Here is a 17,517-nt window from a genome sequence, read left to right on the forward strand (position 1 = left end):
ACAGAGAAAATTGAATGCAATGATGAAACTTCTCTTAAGGGTAACATTTCTTTTTTAACTCACATTAATGATATTTCCAGAGTAAGTATTTTGTTACATGGAGAAGTAATAAAAACAAACAAAGACTTTTTCTTTTTAAAATTTATAACCAAGTGGCAATCTGTCACCTCAAATTTGCAATTACATCAGAAGTTTCTAGATAACTCAAAGAATCATGATTCCTCTTCTGACACTGAAGGTTTTACATAAAGCAATCTTAACAATCTTTACTAATCTTTAAATACAAATCATGCAAAATACTGTAGCCCAATTTTAATACACAGATAAATTATAGCTGTTGATGTTTTGTAGTTCCAGAGCTTCAAAGAGGAGGTGAAAACTTCAGGCCCAGAGCATAACACTCACCTGGGCTATGGCAGACATATGCTGTGATAAGAGATTCATGTACCTGCTCCTTCTTGTTGTCTCACTGTTTTCTCATGTTCCTTCATCTCTCTGAATCTGTGTTCTGTTTCCTTTGATAAATTATTTCTATAATTATTTCTATAATTATTTATTTAAATTAAATTATTTTATTCTATATATATTATTATATATATAATATATTATATATATTATATATTAATAAAAGTATTTATTTCTATAATTAAAGAAATAATTAAAATATAATTAAAAGAAATTTTTTTAAAAAATCTTTGTGTTACTGAATAGCAAGCTTTTTAATTAATTAAGAGATTTAATTTATCTAATTTTTTATCAGGAACCTTCCCAAGACTCACTGAAATGCTTGAAGATCATCTGGAAGCTTGAAAGGAAACTTAGTACATTCCTGTGGCTTTGGGACTGTAAAAAGATGGTTTGGGAACCACCAGTGAAAACAGATTGTGCCTGAATGCCCATTTTCTCTGAACTAGTAGCATTTCCCAAGAAAGCTAAAAAAGTGGAATTTTCAATTTCAAATTATATGCAAACCTCTTCTTTGTGCATCTTACTCCAGAAGAAAGTGATGGTACATAAGCTTTATGTACTCTGCTGGAAGTAATAAAATAATAAATAATTTAACAGCATAGTCATTTGATCTTTCTATCTCCTTTATTCTCTGTACTTAATTTCATTTATGGAAAGACTTGCACAAAAACTGACCACACTAATAAAAACAGATAAAATCTAATACAGTATGCGGAGGAGTAGAACTAGAGTTACACTGCTGTTTTTTTGGCAAAAAGAGAAAGAGGATTAAAAAAATAGTGTAACCTGGTTCTCAGACTTGCCAGGCTCTCTAGGCATTACCCAAGTTACACCAATCTGCAGATTTTTTCATTTTCACTATTGGCAACGTTTTTTCCAGCCTGAACATACTGGTAAGCCATTACAATAAATTAGGTTAAAGATAGCACTGAGCACATTTTCAAAGCAGCAGATCACTTACAGCTTGCTAGGACTCTGGGATTTTCAGAAACCAAGAACGGAAATCCATCCCCAGTTTTGATTTTGAAATATTCAACACAAGTGCTTGAAGATGGTCTAACAAATAGAAGTATGTGCAGCTGGCAACTGTGCATTGCATCCTTTTAGAAGGTGCCTTTGCCAAAAGGCACTGGTGGTCTTCAGGGAAGATTCCATGCCTGGCTCCATTGGTACTCTATTTGCAACAAGGCATGTACCAATTTTTGCCGATGTTTAAACTAATATCTTCACCTATAAATGAAAAAATATATATTTTTAAAAGGTTAATAACACAACATTTGATAGTTAAAATGGATGCAATTGTTTACCAGATGGTAAAATTAAAATGGCTCAAGGACAATGGTTCTAATACTTGCTCTGACTCAGCTTCTTTCATGGGCATCTGCGCCCCAGAAGAACAGAAATACAAAAACATCTAATGAGTCTGTATACCTCATCAATATTCATTTGGAGATGCTGAGTTGAACCCCTGCCAAGAAAGATATATGACCTACATAATTGGGGATTTCACATCACCGGCAGGGATCTGGGAGAATTTCAGATTTAAAGTGTTTACTTATGCAGCTGAAAGCTGTAGAACAGAAAATGACAAACTGCTGTACTTCTATTCAAGACATACAGAAGCAGATATGCAGTTCTGGCAACTCTACCTACACTTATCACTGCTTCCACATAATCCTGCAGGTTTGGTTGGGTTAATTTCTACTCAAGACAAAGAGTACCGGGTAGTCTCCGTGATATTCTCAGTCATTTAAAGTAGGGACTAGCAGCTCTAGCAAGCAGTGCTGCTGAACATCCACAATAGACCTCCTCCTATAAAGGCTAAGGAGATAATAGAAGAGTGGGAGCAGTGCCAAAGAATTTTCAAGAGCTAAATGTTTAAAGATGTGAGGACACCCCTATAGCATTTTCTTTCTCTGAGTCGTCTGTGTGAAGGTAGTGAATATTCTCACCAAGAATACAGAAATGTTCCATTTGTTTTATTATCAGTGCCATTGAACTCCATCTTGCAATTGTTTCGATCTCCCAAGGAACAGTGGGTGTTTCTGTTTTCAACAGCCAGGTCACTGGCAACAGCTACATCCAGCAGTCTGTCTCCTACTTGGATTGCAGAGTGAGTGGTCACCTCACTACCTGTCTGGGAGATGTTAAGGATGGACAGCCTACAGTCATCTGTTGCATAGTTGACCTCTTTAAGTTTTGATCTTCAACACAACATTCCCTGAAGAAGCAGTTGGTTGATAAATATGTGATACCCACTGTGCTGTGGATCCCGGCACACCAACAAATGTATTACTTGTGATAGATATTTAGTCAAATAAGGTACCTTTTTTTCTCCACTATACTCAGTGCCAGAGAGCAGCAAAAACAGAGCTGCTCTTAACAGGGTACAGTCCTCAAAGGCTAAAAACCTCTAAAAGGGCTCTGAGACTTGAGATATTGTACCCTCTGAGTGCTGGGCTCCCAAGGCTCTTGCACAGCCAGCCAACAGCAGTTAAAATACAGCAAAACTGCAAATATAGCAAGAAGTACAATATTTGGTGGCTTTGCGACCATGTCATCTATAGATGTATTTTAAAGGTACTGGGTGTAGCTGTATTTCTGCCTAAGACCGCCTTCAGCACACAATTGAACTCAGTGATAAATAGTTCATTTGTTCAACATCTGTTTGAAAAAGAAAAAAGAGCTCTGGTTTCATGGGAACATGTAACTACAAATCAAAAGTGTTCTGGTTATCTTGGCTATCACAATCTTTGTTTTCTCTGTTTGTTATTAAGTGCCCACTGTACATTCAGTATTATTGGTCTGATTTTGTAGCCTCTGATTTTATCCTTGAGGAAAAAAATAGTGAAGAAATAGAAAAGTTCAACAGATATATGATATGAAAGACAACTTGGCACAGCACTGTAGCTCTGAATGAAAACACTCCAGAGTAGCTTGTCCTGTAAAGCTGAATTGGCATACTGTACTCCAACAACCCAGCTGTGAGCAGAACAGTCACAAAGACATTCTTTAATCCTTTTTGTGACAATGAGTAGCTGGGCTTTGAAACCTATAGAACCTCTGACATGAGTTGGCCTCATCTGAGAAACAGCCTGGGGAAATGTACCTGATACCTCTCTGGAAGCATTCTAGGCCAGGCTGGATGAGGCTTTGAGCAACCTGGTCTAGAAGGAGGTGTCCCTGCCTATAGCAAGGGGTTGGAACTACATGATCTTAAAGGTCCCTTCCAACTCAAACCATTCTATGATTCTATGATATAAGCTTGTGTAACTCATATCTGTTATTGGATGTCTGTTCACATTTACCAGACACAGGCACCCCTGAGTAAGTTCAGACCATTGCATCGACACCCCTTCTTATACATGCCTGATCCTGTACTTTCAAAAAAGGTATTTTTCAAGACTGAGTGTATCATTCTGCAAATATTGTGAGCCCTTTTAAAGAGCAGAAGTGTGATGTCCCAGTGATTCCACTGTGCACCACTACTGCCTTATGGAGGCAATTAGGACCTAGAGTCTCATTTAAAGTACATAACACCACTGTAACTCCCATGATTTCAAAGTAGTTTTTCAGCATTTTTCAGCATTTACCTCAGTACCAGCAGAGAGAAAGTTGTACCTTGCACATTTCAGTAGTCTCTTATAAAAACTGTCTCATTTTGTGTCTTTGCAAAATGAGATCTTACAGATATCAGCTCATAACAAACACTACTGGAAAGGACATCAACAGCCCAGCTCCACCACCAAGACAGACACAGGTCATTATTCATAGGTTTTTGTCCAATTTACTCTTAAAGAGTGTCTTGTTGAAAAAGAAGGCTGTCATCTGCATCAGCAGATGAACTGCATCAGCAGTTTGAACTGTTAGAGCTTAAACTGTAACTTACTTTTCTACAATTTAATCACCTACTCCTAATCATGTCATTATGTCAGCAAACAAATAAATCCCCTCAACTTTTCAAGAGTTTTTGATACAGGTAGACACAGAAATATCCCACAGCCCTACCTCCAAGGTCTACAAGAAATTCCAATTCATTTAACCTCCCCATGTTCTAAACAGTCCTCATTGTCTGTCTCTGGGAATTCAGAAGCCAGACCACTGATTTCCTGTTGCAGACCTAAATAAAATAAGGCCACGGCATTCCCAGGAGCTAAGTGGAAGCTTCTCCCAAGATGCACTCTTGTTTATACACCACAGTCTGTTGTTTGCCTTTTTCCACTGCATCTTGACATTGTTGACTCTTGCTGGGCTTGTTTATGCTAGCATGTCCTGTTCCTTGACATCCCTCACAGAGTAATCCACAGTGCACATACACTGCATGTGATAAAGAACAAGAGACTCACGTACAGGCCAATTAAATGCATCTTGAATAGATATCAGAATACGTTTTGCAACCTGAAACAAAGATCACGTTATATCAGCTTGAAGGGTGTTCAGAGTCAGTACTGACCTACACAAGGATCTAGTCCCTCTTCCTGTCACTCTGTGCCTGTGGCTGCATTGGTGTCCCAGCTGCCTCGGTTTGGGGAGCACAAGGTGGCATTGGGCCTTGCAGCTCACATATCTTGTTTTCCATCACCTGTGGGAAAAGAGCGAGGCACAAACCTCCTGCAAGACAGACCTGCCCCATTAGACACCTGCTAATCCAGGGGGGATTTGAGGCTTCCTATTATATTTGAGAGAGTTCTTATATTGGATTTTGTAGTCATTTAGCTTCCTCATGCTTCATGTTCATCCAGGCTGATTTTCTTCCCTCCTATACACAATCATCATGCGATGTGAGAGCAATTTACAACTCCACATTTCCTTTCCTCCATCTAGATTGTTACTGCCTCCAGTCCTGCTCCCATCATCTTTACACTGAGGGAAGGGATGCATTGCAGCCATTGCAAAGCCCCTGCTTTGCCTGACTCTTTCACGAATGCAAGAAATGGTACCCACTTCTGAACTGGGACTAACAGCAGCTGGGCACTGAGAGACCTCAGCCAGTAGTAGTTACATTGTTTGTCACATTGCTATTTACAAGGTGAATTTGCCCTACATCAAGGCCCAAATAAAGGATCAAGCTGTTTAAACTTTATTTAAGTCTACACTATGAAGGAGGTGGACATTAGCAGATCGTAGTGCCCTATGTAAAAGAGTAAGCAGGTAGAAGGAAGTGATTTGCATCAGACAAGGCAAGTAGTTCAAGAAGACAACCAAAAACAAGCCAATCATTTACATTCACAGTGTTCTTGACCTCAGATCTTCAACAAATATATACTAAAAATGAATTCAGAGAAAATAATGAATTTTCTTAAGACTAAATCCTATTATTCAATGTTGTTAAGAAATTTAGACCTCGCTGATGCTGCTAAATGCAAAAAGAAAAGAAAAATAGACTGGGAGACTGATAAAAGGTGAAGCAGAGGAGGCACAACATTACCCCAATCTTAATTATTGCAAAGGTAAAGGAATGAAGCCATTATAAATGAAGAAAAATAGTCAAACTAGAGAACAGGGCATAGATGGGTAGACACCATTTGGCTTTGATTTCTGAATACTGCACTGTTAAAAGTCTCATGCTTCCTTAGTATTTTGAGACCATACACGGTGCTTCCCCATGAAGAATTCACTCTATTTTTTGTTTGCATCTCCTGTATCCTAACATAAGAATCTTCAAGGCTGTGGTTGGTCTCTTTATAGGAAACATGGAAGGTTGGGAAGGATTTCTGAACAAAGTAGCGTCTCAATTTTAAACGAAGCAAGCAGACTATGAAATAGTGGTAAACTTATTCCTCACAAGTGTTTCAATATTATTTAAATATAAAATGTGTTCATATTGTTGTTATTCTGAACGTAATTAAAATGTGATTTAAACTAAGTAGGGGTAAACAACAGCCCTTAAGCTGCCTGTAAACATCTGACCAAGGACAGTGATCATGCACAGGAACAAGACATGTTAATCATACAGACTTTCACTTAACATTCAGCAAACTCATTCACTTTTGAATGATGACTGTGGTGATAGTCATTTCTGAAATCAAACTGCAGATAATAAAAGAAAAATCATATGTTACATACTTTTGTACTGAACTTAGAATACAATGTGCAGAGATTGCTGGCTTAATTACTTGCCTACTGAGCTAGAATTGGCTGCTATCTTTTTTCTCCATATGAAACCACAGAACTTTCTCAGTACATCATTTCCACATGTGCATGTTTTACTATCCCGATTCCTTGATCCAGCAATTTAAAATACATTCATATGTGAAATAAATAAATAAACAAACAAGGAAATGTCTATCTTCTTACCTTAAAATGTCATTCAGCATGGTTCTCCCACCAGAGTGAGCTAGAAGCATCCCCAGGGAAGTCCGTAGAGAATCCCTGGTAGGGAGCTGTTGTGAATCAGACCAAGAGGCTCTTCTTTTTGTATCAATTCATTCCTCTTTATTATGGGTACAATTTCTCTTTCCTTGTTCCAGTCATATTAAAAACCTCTCTTCCTTAAGTGTCTAAAGTCTGGGCTGATCTCAAGATAAGAACATCTCACTAGTGTCAGACAGAGGTGTGCTACCACAGCAAAGAGAGCAGGTGCTGAGCTCTGAATTACCGGCTGTACCTCCTCTGCAAGTGCTAGTAGGTATTTTAAGGTTGCCTGTGACTCAGAAAAAGAAGTCGACACTTCAATCCCACCTATGAACGCATCTGCCTGACACTTCTAGGACTCCTCATGTAGGAAAAGAGCATGTTCACACCAGTATTTACAGTTAAGGTTTTTCTACATTCAGTCCAACCCGCTCTGGTTGCTTCTACATTTTATCTTGCAGGCTGTACCAAAGCCACCTTTCTAGGAACTTGCCTGAAGATGACATGTCTCTTCTCTGTTTTTTTTAAGGGTAATAGCAATGCTGAAACCAAAACTTAATTATAATGCTTCGATTTACTCCCAAAGTTGATAGAAGATGTGGTCTTTTTTTGCTTAAATGAGAGTGAGAGAGAAGGGGAGAAAGAAAGAAGGAAAAAAGGAAAGAGAGAGAGAGAAAAAAAAATACTGATAGAACTGAAAATTAAGTTTCCATACCAGTGACTCATTACAGATACCACACAAGCAGGTACCTCCAATCAGGCTTCAAAATCAGCTTCCAGGTATCTACCATCCTGTAGATGTTACACTGTCTGGAAATGTAACAATATATGGGTTTCTTCTAAAAATGAAATACACTGAATAGCACTATAATAAATTCAGGAGATTCCCATTTTCTTATATGTCTTCTCAAACAATAAATCAGTTTTATTACATTCTCAGTGACTGTAATAAAAGTGAGGAACTAGAAGATGCACTTCTAGGTGAACTAATCCCTTCAAATATCAGATAGATTATGGCAAACAGTTGTGCATAAAACTACATAAAATATGTAAGTTAAAACTGCAAAGCAATGCATGTAATCAGCTTGAAAGGAATAGGCTGTATGGATTTCACTGAGACTTAAACTGAAGGCAAATGAAGAAAATGAAACAGGATTCCAAACGCAACCATATATAAAATAGAAGACAAAAACTAAGTGTAAATTGCTGGTAGGAACATAAACACAAAGGAAGTTTTGTAACTCAGTAAGTTTGTTCTATTCTACAACTGTTTATTCAAGTGATTCCTAGGGCCTTATGGAAGCAGAATCATCATTAGGTTTATGGACACACACACAAATGATCATGTCAGGGGCAGAGAGAAACCATGCTCATGCCTCAGGCAGGATCCTGTGTGACAAGCTCCTGTGTGAACTCCCACACTGTCTCAGATAAGCCTTTGTTAGCTTCCCAGAGCACTAGGAGTGTTTCTCGCTCATTTGTACTTAAACTGCTTTACATCTCCATTATCAAGCTTTGCATTCTCCCAGTTATCCAGCTTCAACAGTCAGTTTTCACATTTTAGGTTTCCATTATACTATTTTTGAGCCTACAAGCTATTTTCAGAAACTTGAGACCCTTTGAGTCGTTTTATTAGTATCCATGCTAAATGCTCCCTGCTGCTATTTAAATCTCTCTACTACTTTTACCATTACTTGGATATTAAACACAGCTCACACACCTCTTTCCAGCAGCCTACTCCTTATTTGAAAACTTGTCTCATATTAACCTCCACCTTCTCTTCTGCAGATTAAACAAAGGCCACCTTTAACCCCTTCCTCCCATATAATGTCTGTGAGGACCCTGGCCATTCTGGCAGCCTTTTCTCTATGCAGCCCCCTGTTGTAGATGAGCTTTGCCCAAGCAGGAGCAGTCACTCTGGTTGGAGAAAGCATGGCCTTACAGACAACACTCCTGTTTATACCACCCAGTGTGTTTCCTTCTTGTGCAAGAACTTGGCAAAAGTTGTAAAAAGTAAATAGTTTGGCCTATTTTCAGTGGATTGATCTCTGCATCCTGGCTCCTTTTCTGCTGAATATCTACCTTGTTAGTCATTCACTCAGCCTAGATCCGTTCAGCCAACTACCGTCTTTCCTGAGTACATAGCTATATTCTTGCTTCTGATTTTAGACAATTTCTGCATTTTGTCAAAGTCAACTTGAAAGCTACTCTCTGGAGCACTGGAAGTCTCTCTGAGGCTGTTGATGCATGCAAATATAATAAGACTGCATGTTAGTTTTTCAAACTGGGACTCTGATAGGCTCCTGTGAAACTTGACTCAATGTGACTTCCCCTTTCAGGGCTTCAAAGGACCTACCAGGTCTGTGTAACTCTTTCTCTACTGCAACTGTCAGTTTTTTAAGGCTTTCAAAGCCTAGAAAAGCATGATAAACAGGTACCAGATCCATCTGGAGATCCTTGCACCAGAAGGATGCGGGGATTGCAGATATCAGCAGAAACATGTCCAATCCAGGACAGAAACAAGCAGAGGAACCTTCCAAAGAACAGTATGAAAATCTTGCTGCACAACAGTCTACCCCACATCAAATTTATTCATCTCTCACAGTTCAAGGCTACCTTAAACTCTGATGTATGAAGTTTTAACTTTTCCTTAACTAACTCTCACTTCCCTTTACAGGGATGTCTCGTCTCTCCCCTCAGCTTGAGAGCTAAAACATTTTCACTTTGGAAACCATTCTCCTTAGGATCACTCTGTAGCAAAAGTGCAAAATAAGTAAATAAAATGAAGCTTCTTTGAGCATGTTTCAAAAAGTGCTTTATTTACCCTTTTAAGAAGCCAGTCTCTTCCATCAATCAGATGGCACAGGAAGATTTACCTCCTCAGCCTCTCAAGTATCACACTTGTGTTCCCCCTCATAACTATCTTCTGCTATTGGAATAACAGCAATGCGCTAGTTACAATAATTAAGCTGAAAATGAAAGGTATCAAAGGGAAAATGAAAAAAAAAGGATAATTTGCAGAGCAAGCAAAGCCCGAGAACAACACTCCCAATTTCACATCATTAGAAAATGCACATTCCCCACATTCAGCAGTCATTCTTTGCTGCAGTTCTCTTTGGCCATCATGCAATAGGGAGAAAGGAGGCAGAAAGGGAGCAAACACAAATGGTAGACATTTGGCACTAGAATTCTAGAAAAGTATTGTAAAGACACGTGTTGTATTGAGTGTCAAGGAATATAGTTTTAGAAAGCAGAAAAACCATTTCCACTGTGGGAAATTCTCTTTTATTAAAGAAACATCAGCATAAGTTATGAGTCAAAGGTAAGAATACACAACTAAAACATGTGGTGATAAGGTTAGGCAGAGTACTTTTACTGCTGTATCATCTTCTCATACTGAGCAAAAAACATAAAGAGCCGCAAACCTGCAGCTCTTTAAGCAGTTACACACAAGGGAGGAAAAACCAAGAAACAAGGCTGAAGTATTCCAGGTCTTTTATCACACATCTGGATGTACATTGGTTTGGGGTTTTTGCTGCAAGATCTGGGGACTGCTCGGAATACTATAAGTGAGAAAAAAAAAAAAAAGGAAAGATGGAAAAAAAAAGATGGAAAGTTGGAACTGACTTTTTTTTCCAAAGCTGATATGGTAATTCTAATTCAGTGGATTCTGGATCTTTACAACTGAGCTATTTTACATTCTATCAAAATAAATTATTATGTCAAATGCTTTCGTGTATTTCCCCGTAACAGAACGTTATTTGAACCACAATATATTGACACCTCTGCAATAAACTTGTACAGGCATGCTAAAGGGCAGGCTCTACTTGAATCACAAGAGGCCTGCTTTCCCTCGGGAAAGCATGAGACAACAAAGAAATGAGCACAGGAGCACAAGGCCTAGCAGTGCTCACACACTGTCATATGAAAAATCACAGCAAAGGAGAGGTTTGCACGTGTATTATCACTGGCTGGATTGAAGTTAATTCAAGTTCCTGCTTTCCAGACAGCCTGTTCCACACCCACCACCCTCTGTTGAAGAACCTTTCCATAACCCACACATAACCCTCCCCTGATGTGGTTCCATGCTATTCCCTTGGGTTCTGTAGCCCTCCTTTGGATGCTCTCTGACAATTTGATGGCCTTCTCTTACCGTGGCACCCAGACCTGCACACAGTGCTCATGATAAGGTTACACAGCCGCAGCAGAGCAGAACAACCCTTTCCCTCATGTGGTGTCAGCACTGGGCCTGTTGTAGCCCAGTGTGCTTCTGGCTGCTCAGGCACACTGCTGACTCAGGTTAATCTTGCCATCAGCCAGAAGCCCCACATCCTTTTCTGCAGGGCTGCTCTCCAGCCTTTCATTGCGCAGTCTGTACACAGAGCCAGGGTTGCACTTCCTCCTGTTGAAGTTTATGCAGTTGCTGATTGCCCACCCCTGCAATTCGTCAAGATCTCTGTGCAAAGCCTCTCCAGCCTCCAGGGATTCAGCAGCTCCTGCCAGGCTAGTCTCAGCCACAAACTCATTTAGTGTATTTTTGAGTTCTGCATCTAAGTTGTGGATGAAAACATTGAAGAGAACTGGCTCTAAAATGAAGCCCTGGGGAATCCTACTAGTGACCAGCCACCAGCACGATGTAATCCCATTTACTATAACCCTCTGAGCCTGACTCCTCAGCCAACTGTTCACCCATCATATTATATTTTGGTCTAGCTGTATGCTAGGCATTTTCATTCAGAAGGATACAATGAGAGATATTAGTAAAATTTTCGCTGAAGTCCAAAAATATTACATTAATTGTCTTCTCCTGGTCAACTAGTCAGCTAATCTTGTCATAAAAGAAAATTAAGTTTGTTGAGCAGGGCTTCCCCTCACAAATATATGTTGGCTGTGACTAATGACTGCATTGTCTTTCAGAATACTCTTCAGAATAGTAACTCCCAGAATAATCTGCTCTATAATTTTACAAGGCATTGAACTGAGAATGTCAGAATAAACTGTAATTGCCAGGGTCTTCTTTCTTGCCCTTCTTGAAAACTGGGACACTTGCCAGTTTCCAGTTGACTGAGACTTCTCCAAATTCCAGATGTTGAAAAATTCCTGAGAGAAGTCTTAAGATGACTACCTGTTGAGTAAAATGTTTTTAGAACGTGGAGATTCCCATCAGAAAAATCCCAGATAATGTTCTGCAAGGTCATGTTCAGCAGCCCAACCATGGAAACCACCATTGCAGCTCCATAAAGCTTTAAAATACCTGTGAGGCAGCTCCTAAGAAGTGCTGAGAATGAGCAACAGTCCACAGAGTACAGAAACAGCCATGTTCTACAGGCAACCATATTGTTCAACAACCAAACACTGAACATATTATTATTAAAATTCATCTTTAATAAAATTTAAAAATAACTATTGTAATCTTTATTTGAAGAAAAATAAATCAATGACAAGTTTTCAAAATCCTGTAAATCAGTTTAATTCCTTAATATTTGTTCTGTTAATTGAAAGGACACAACCATGCTAGCTCACCTCCATTTACTCGAAACAGATCATAAAAGGATTTTTTTCTTTTTTTTACTATTTCTGTTTTGATCAAAGGTGAAATTATGTATGATGATCGTAATATAGATCAAAGTGCATTTTTGTCTATGTCTCAAGCAGCCAAGAATTTTAGTTCAAATTGCTTAAGGCTTGACCTAGGAAAACAAGAGATGCAACGGCCAGTAGGACAGTTAAAGTTTGCTTTGTTACGTCTGCATTTATGCCACTTCCCTTGAGCCAGCATTTTTATATTTTTCCTCATATTAATATTCCAGCCAATCTAACAATACTAGAATTCAACACAAAATATCCGTTTATAGTATAACACCTCAAAATCTGAGCAAGGCTGATGAAGCTTTTAGATAACACTAAGAAATACATTAACAAAATGCATCATATGAAACTAAAGAGAAATCTTAGCACTGGAGTTCTGGTGATTGAACTATAGCACATATAAAAACGACACTCCAGTGCATCCGATAAGAAAAAGCTACCCATGAGGAAAAATGATCGCTGGATTTATCTAACACAACACAATGTCAGACCTTATTGCATAAAATAGCATTAGTGCAATGATATTTTCAAGTGGCACACAAAAGTACAATAAACTGAATAAGAAATAATATTGAAGTAAAATTTATTTTGACATAGGGAAAAGGAGAATCTAATACAAACTCAAAAGGCCAGATCACAAAACTGCTGTTTTATTTTTATCTATAAATTACTAGTGATAAAGTTTTTACCTATAAATTACTGGTGATAAAATTGAAAGTCTTCTCTGTACTTACAGCACTAAACAAAGATGGTTTACTGAATAAAGATTTGTATTAGAAAAACAGAAACTATAAGAAAATAATTGACCATTAAAATTGAATAATGTGGGTGATTTTGTCCTCTTTGGTTAGTGTCCGAGATCTAGCAATGATTCCATTAGGCATCAGTTGCTTTCCACATATATTCTGTCCTAAAATTCTAGATGTGTGTTTTACAAAACAGAATATCATACATTTGGCTACTTTTTGAAGATCTTGTATGCTTTAATTGCACATAGATTGCACACAGTAGAACACTGGAGCCTATATAACAGCTATATATATATATATACACACACATGTGCTTTCTACATAAATCTGCTTGCACCAAGTATTGTCAAAATTCATACCGACCTGAACACATTTGGAGAAATACTGTTAGGACAGTATTTTGAAAACTTACTAAAAGCAATTCTAAAAATCTCACATCCAATTTTAAGAAGCGACTTTCAAGCCAAAAGATAGGCAAGATAGGCAAGTAATGTTGGATCCTGACTCTTCACTTTCTCCTGCACTAGTGTGGCTAGTTTTCTCCTTTATCGTGTGCCACTGATGCGCACAAGCCAGCGAGCTCTTGTTTGAGAAGTAAATGGGGCACAAAGATACCATGCTGGGAAACAAACCAGGCATTTGAGCAGTCCTGGCAAACTTGAAGTTGCTGTGAACCCGTTACGCAGCACTTGTCACAGGACAAGCGCTTCCTGTTGTGTACAGCACCATTCAGCACGGAAGGCTTCTAGATACACAAGGACATCTGTACAGAAAAGCTCACCTGTGGGATTGTGGATGACAGTCAAGAGAGGAGAGAGATTCTTTAAAATGCATTAAGGTTTTGCTTTAAAGCCAGTCTTAAATAAATTCCTTGCTGATTTAATACGAGGTTAACGGTTCTGCATAGACTATCCATTGATAACATAGAGCTGAAAAGGGCACTGGATGTACCAGAGAGTACTAAGGCTTCAAACAAAGAGCAATCACACAAAAAGAGTTCAGGCAATGCAATAGGAAGACTCCATTATGAAACATCATTTCCCGACTGCTTTTAGCACCATTTTAAGGCTTTTAAAGATTTTTTTCAATGTTTTCCCAAAAACTTTTAACTAAAAGATTTCCTAGTAGTTTCTAACATCAAGAACTGACTGTACAGATGAGTGGAAAAAATACACATAATGAGCATTTATGCACAGGCTCCAACAAAGAGGAAAACACTGAGTCATTGTGCCACATAGTATTGCCTTTCTCTGTCCCATTCACTGCCAACACGAAATACAAAATCCTCTGCAACTTATTCAAGAAAATAGTCACAGTGCAAAGTGACTGAAGGCATCTTTCAAGGCAGCAGCGTATGGAAGTTAAGGCCACCTAACGTAAACATTTGTTTAAGTCATGCTGTACATGGTGCCTTTAAAGTAGCTTACTACAGAGGCAGATTTGGATGTCTGAAGTGAAATACTACGTTATAGAAAGCAAATAAAATAAAAAAGGATCTTTGTTCACTGATTAACAATTTCCGTGACACGGTGGATTATGACTGATGCCTCTTATTAGGGTGTACAAGGCAGCCAAGAGTCATTTGAAAACATATGTTGTTTGTCTCAAAAATAAATGCAAGGTAAAACTAATAAAAGTTGCTCTCTCTGAAATTAAGAAGAGCAGTTTGAGTCTATTTCTCCAGAGAGTATTCAGGAAGATGGGACTGCGTGCAAAATAAAACTATGATTATATTCCTGCTATCTACTGCAAAGGAGTAGGTTATCTCCAGTACATCTCCAGTAAAAAATAAACCTCTTCATTATAACATTAATCAGATATCTATGTCCGTCTTAGAAGCTCTACATATAGCATAACTGAAAGTATGTGAGCTTTGTGTTCTTGAAATTATGGCAAAGGAAAGCAAATGAGATGTCAAGGCTGCTGGCCCCAAAGGCAAAAGATTATCTGCTTTCCTTGTTCATCAGGAATTGAAACCCATAGTGAAACATATCCTAATTTAGCATGTGAATGTTTTCCACATCTTTCATTTGACACAATTCAATCCTATGAGTAAAGAATTTGAGACAAAGATACATGTCATTTTTCTATCTTGGCTTCAATTAGCTTTGGATCCCCATAAGCAAGGACATGTCTTACAGAGGGTTACATCTGCATTCTATCGACTAAGCAGTGCTTTGAATTTCAGTACATATAATATCACTTTGAGAGGATCAGAGCAGCACAGGAACTCATAAGGCACTAATCAACTACTCAAAGGGCACCAATGACAAAAAGCACAAACTGACTACAAAAAAACATAACTCTGTCAGAGAGACAGAATCCCAAGTTTGTAAAAAATATTTCAAATTCTAAGTACAGGTAAAGTAAAACAAATAACCACACCCAAACTAGCTTTGTAGTTAAAAAGCTATAACTCATTATGAAAAAGGCACAGAGTTCAAGAAATTCAAACCTCTTCCCATGCTACCATGATCTAATTTCCTTTTCTGAAAGAAAATACACATAAGCATAAAATACAAAAATGTACATTTTAAGCGGTAGCAAAATTTGAATAAAAATTAGAAATTGCTTAAGGAAAGTGACTACCATATAATTGCATGTGTACACATACACACTCCGTCTCTGAAAGATATGAAAGAAAGAAGAATAGCCTTAAAATTTCTAACCTATTATAGTCAGCATAACAATAATTAATTTCATTTCAATAAGCAGAAATGTTATCGGCTTTCTTATTAAAAAGAAGTAAGCATTAAATGTCAAAGGCAGTATGCAAAAAGGTTAAATTGGTTGCCAGACAGTGAAGAGCTTCATTCAGGAAGATGCTCACTTGTAGGGTTCTCAAACGTACTCATTTCCACATCTTTTAAATAATTCTCCCAAGTTGCAAAGAGAAGGTTTGGGTGTAAATGCCTGCTGTTCCAGGAAGGCTTCACCATCCCTCTTTTCCCTCCCACTCCAGCAAGGCAGTTAAACATACAAGGATATGCTTAAACAAATATGTTTAGTGTTTCACTGAACAGAATGCATGTGGAACCCACAACTCCTAAAAACCTTTCCGCCAACAAGAACAGGACTTACACGAACACATGGCACTCAGAGTCAACCAGCTGACATGGCACAGAACAGCTGTTGAAGAGTTATGGCACTTATATTGTCAAAAAGACTTGTATATTGTCTATGCAAGAGATAAATCATCCCCCAAAGAGTGACACTTCTAGAAAACTTCCTGAAGCAGACAAGGATCAAGGCAGTCTTCATCCCAGTGGCCATAAACATGCCAGGGAACACAAGTATTCTCACAAGGAAAGAGAACCCTGGAAAAACAAAGTCTCAGACTCCTTCTTCGATGATTTACAGTGAAAGACTTGCAGCGTAAAATCCATGAAAACATCCGGAGGCATTATTTTCAAACATGATTAATAACAAATTGGCAAAAAATTCACCTGGCTTCTCTGTAATTGTTTAAAAAAAGACTGATAATTTTCTGGAATGTTCAGCAGTTTGTGAATGCAGTTCTTTTTGGATCATAGATCAGCTCTGAAGCCAGCTCCTTTTATTTTTCATATTGCTCTGCATGAGAGCATACAGAGAAGCTAAATACTATTATTAAGTGTCATGTCTGCAGAACAGAACAATGCAAGCTCTGATACCCAGCTCCCAGTGCTCTGTTTACCAAGGAAAGAGACGGTTTCTCAAAAAGCAATGTAAACTAATCTAATGTATATTTCTAAAAATATATGTGCAAAAATGAAAGCTAGGATGAAAGGAAGCCGGAGTGGGAAGCTAGGTTTGCATTTTCTCAAACTGCTTTCCCAGTAACTTCGCTTCTTTAGAAAATAACTTCAGTATAAAACTAAGACTTGAAAAGTATTTCCAGCAGACACTTAAAGAAGTTTTCTGGCACAGCCAGAAATTTACCATATGGGCCAGACCTGCTCTCCTTGAACACAGCAGGAGTTAGGTCACTGTGATCACTGAAGGCAGGCTAGTATCTGAACATAAGATTTTCTTTGGATAATTTATGGAAACATTAGATGTGAAACAATGTTTTCTCTTACAGCACCCAACTGCACATCAAGTTGACATGAAGGACAAACAGCACGCAGAACAAAGAAGCCAAGGAAGAGTGCTGAAGCAGGGCTGGAGAACCAGCTCGGTGGCAAAGGTTGCAATCACTTTCACAGAAGTCACAAGGGGTTATGCTTTGCATTACTTCCGAATTGTAGCTTCTCACTGCTCTTCTCCCTGTTTAGAAAGGTTAATCAACATTAGTTAATGAGCTTCTGAGGACTGTCCAACAGCTGGAAAGTCAAAGCTTAGTGTTAAAGGAGTTTAACACAGACTGGAAATTCTT

At 38.3% G+C, this 17,517-nt stretch overlaps 1 protein-coding gene across 1 annotated transcript in view; it reads right to left on the reverse strand.

Moving 5' to 3' along the window:
* Positions 1–10,090: 10,090 nt before the first annotated feature.
* Positions 10,091–17,517, reverse strand: part of CD109 (CD109 molecule) — an 84,626-nt gene continuing 77,199 nt past the window's right edge. The window contains exon 33 of the mRNA XM_010707730.4: positions 10,091–17,408. Coding sequence (XP_010706032.1) covers positions 17,218–17,408 — 191 coding nt within the window. The 3' untranslated portion in view covers positions 10,091–17,217. The remainder of the gene's footprint in view (positions 17,409–17,517) is intronic.

This window comes from Meleagris gallopavo, chromosome 2, assembly GCF_905368555.1.
Source record: "Meleagris gallopavo chromosome 2, MGAL_WU_HG_1.1, whole genome shotgun sequence".
Taxonomy (NCBI): Eukaryota; Metazoa; Chordata; class Aves; order Galliformes; family Phasianidae; genus Meleagris; species Meleagris gallopavo.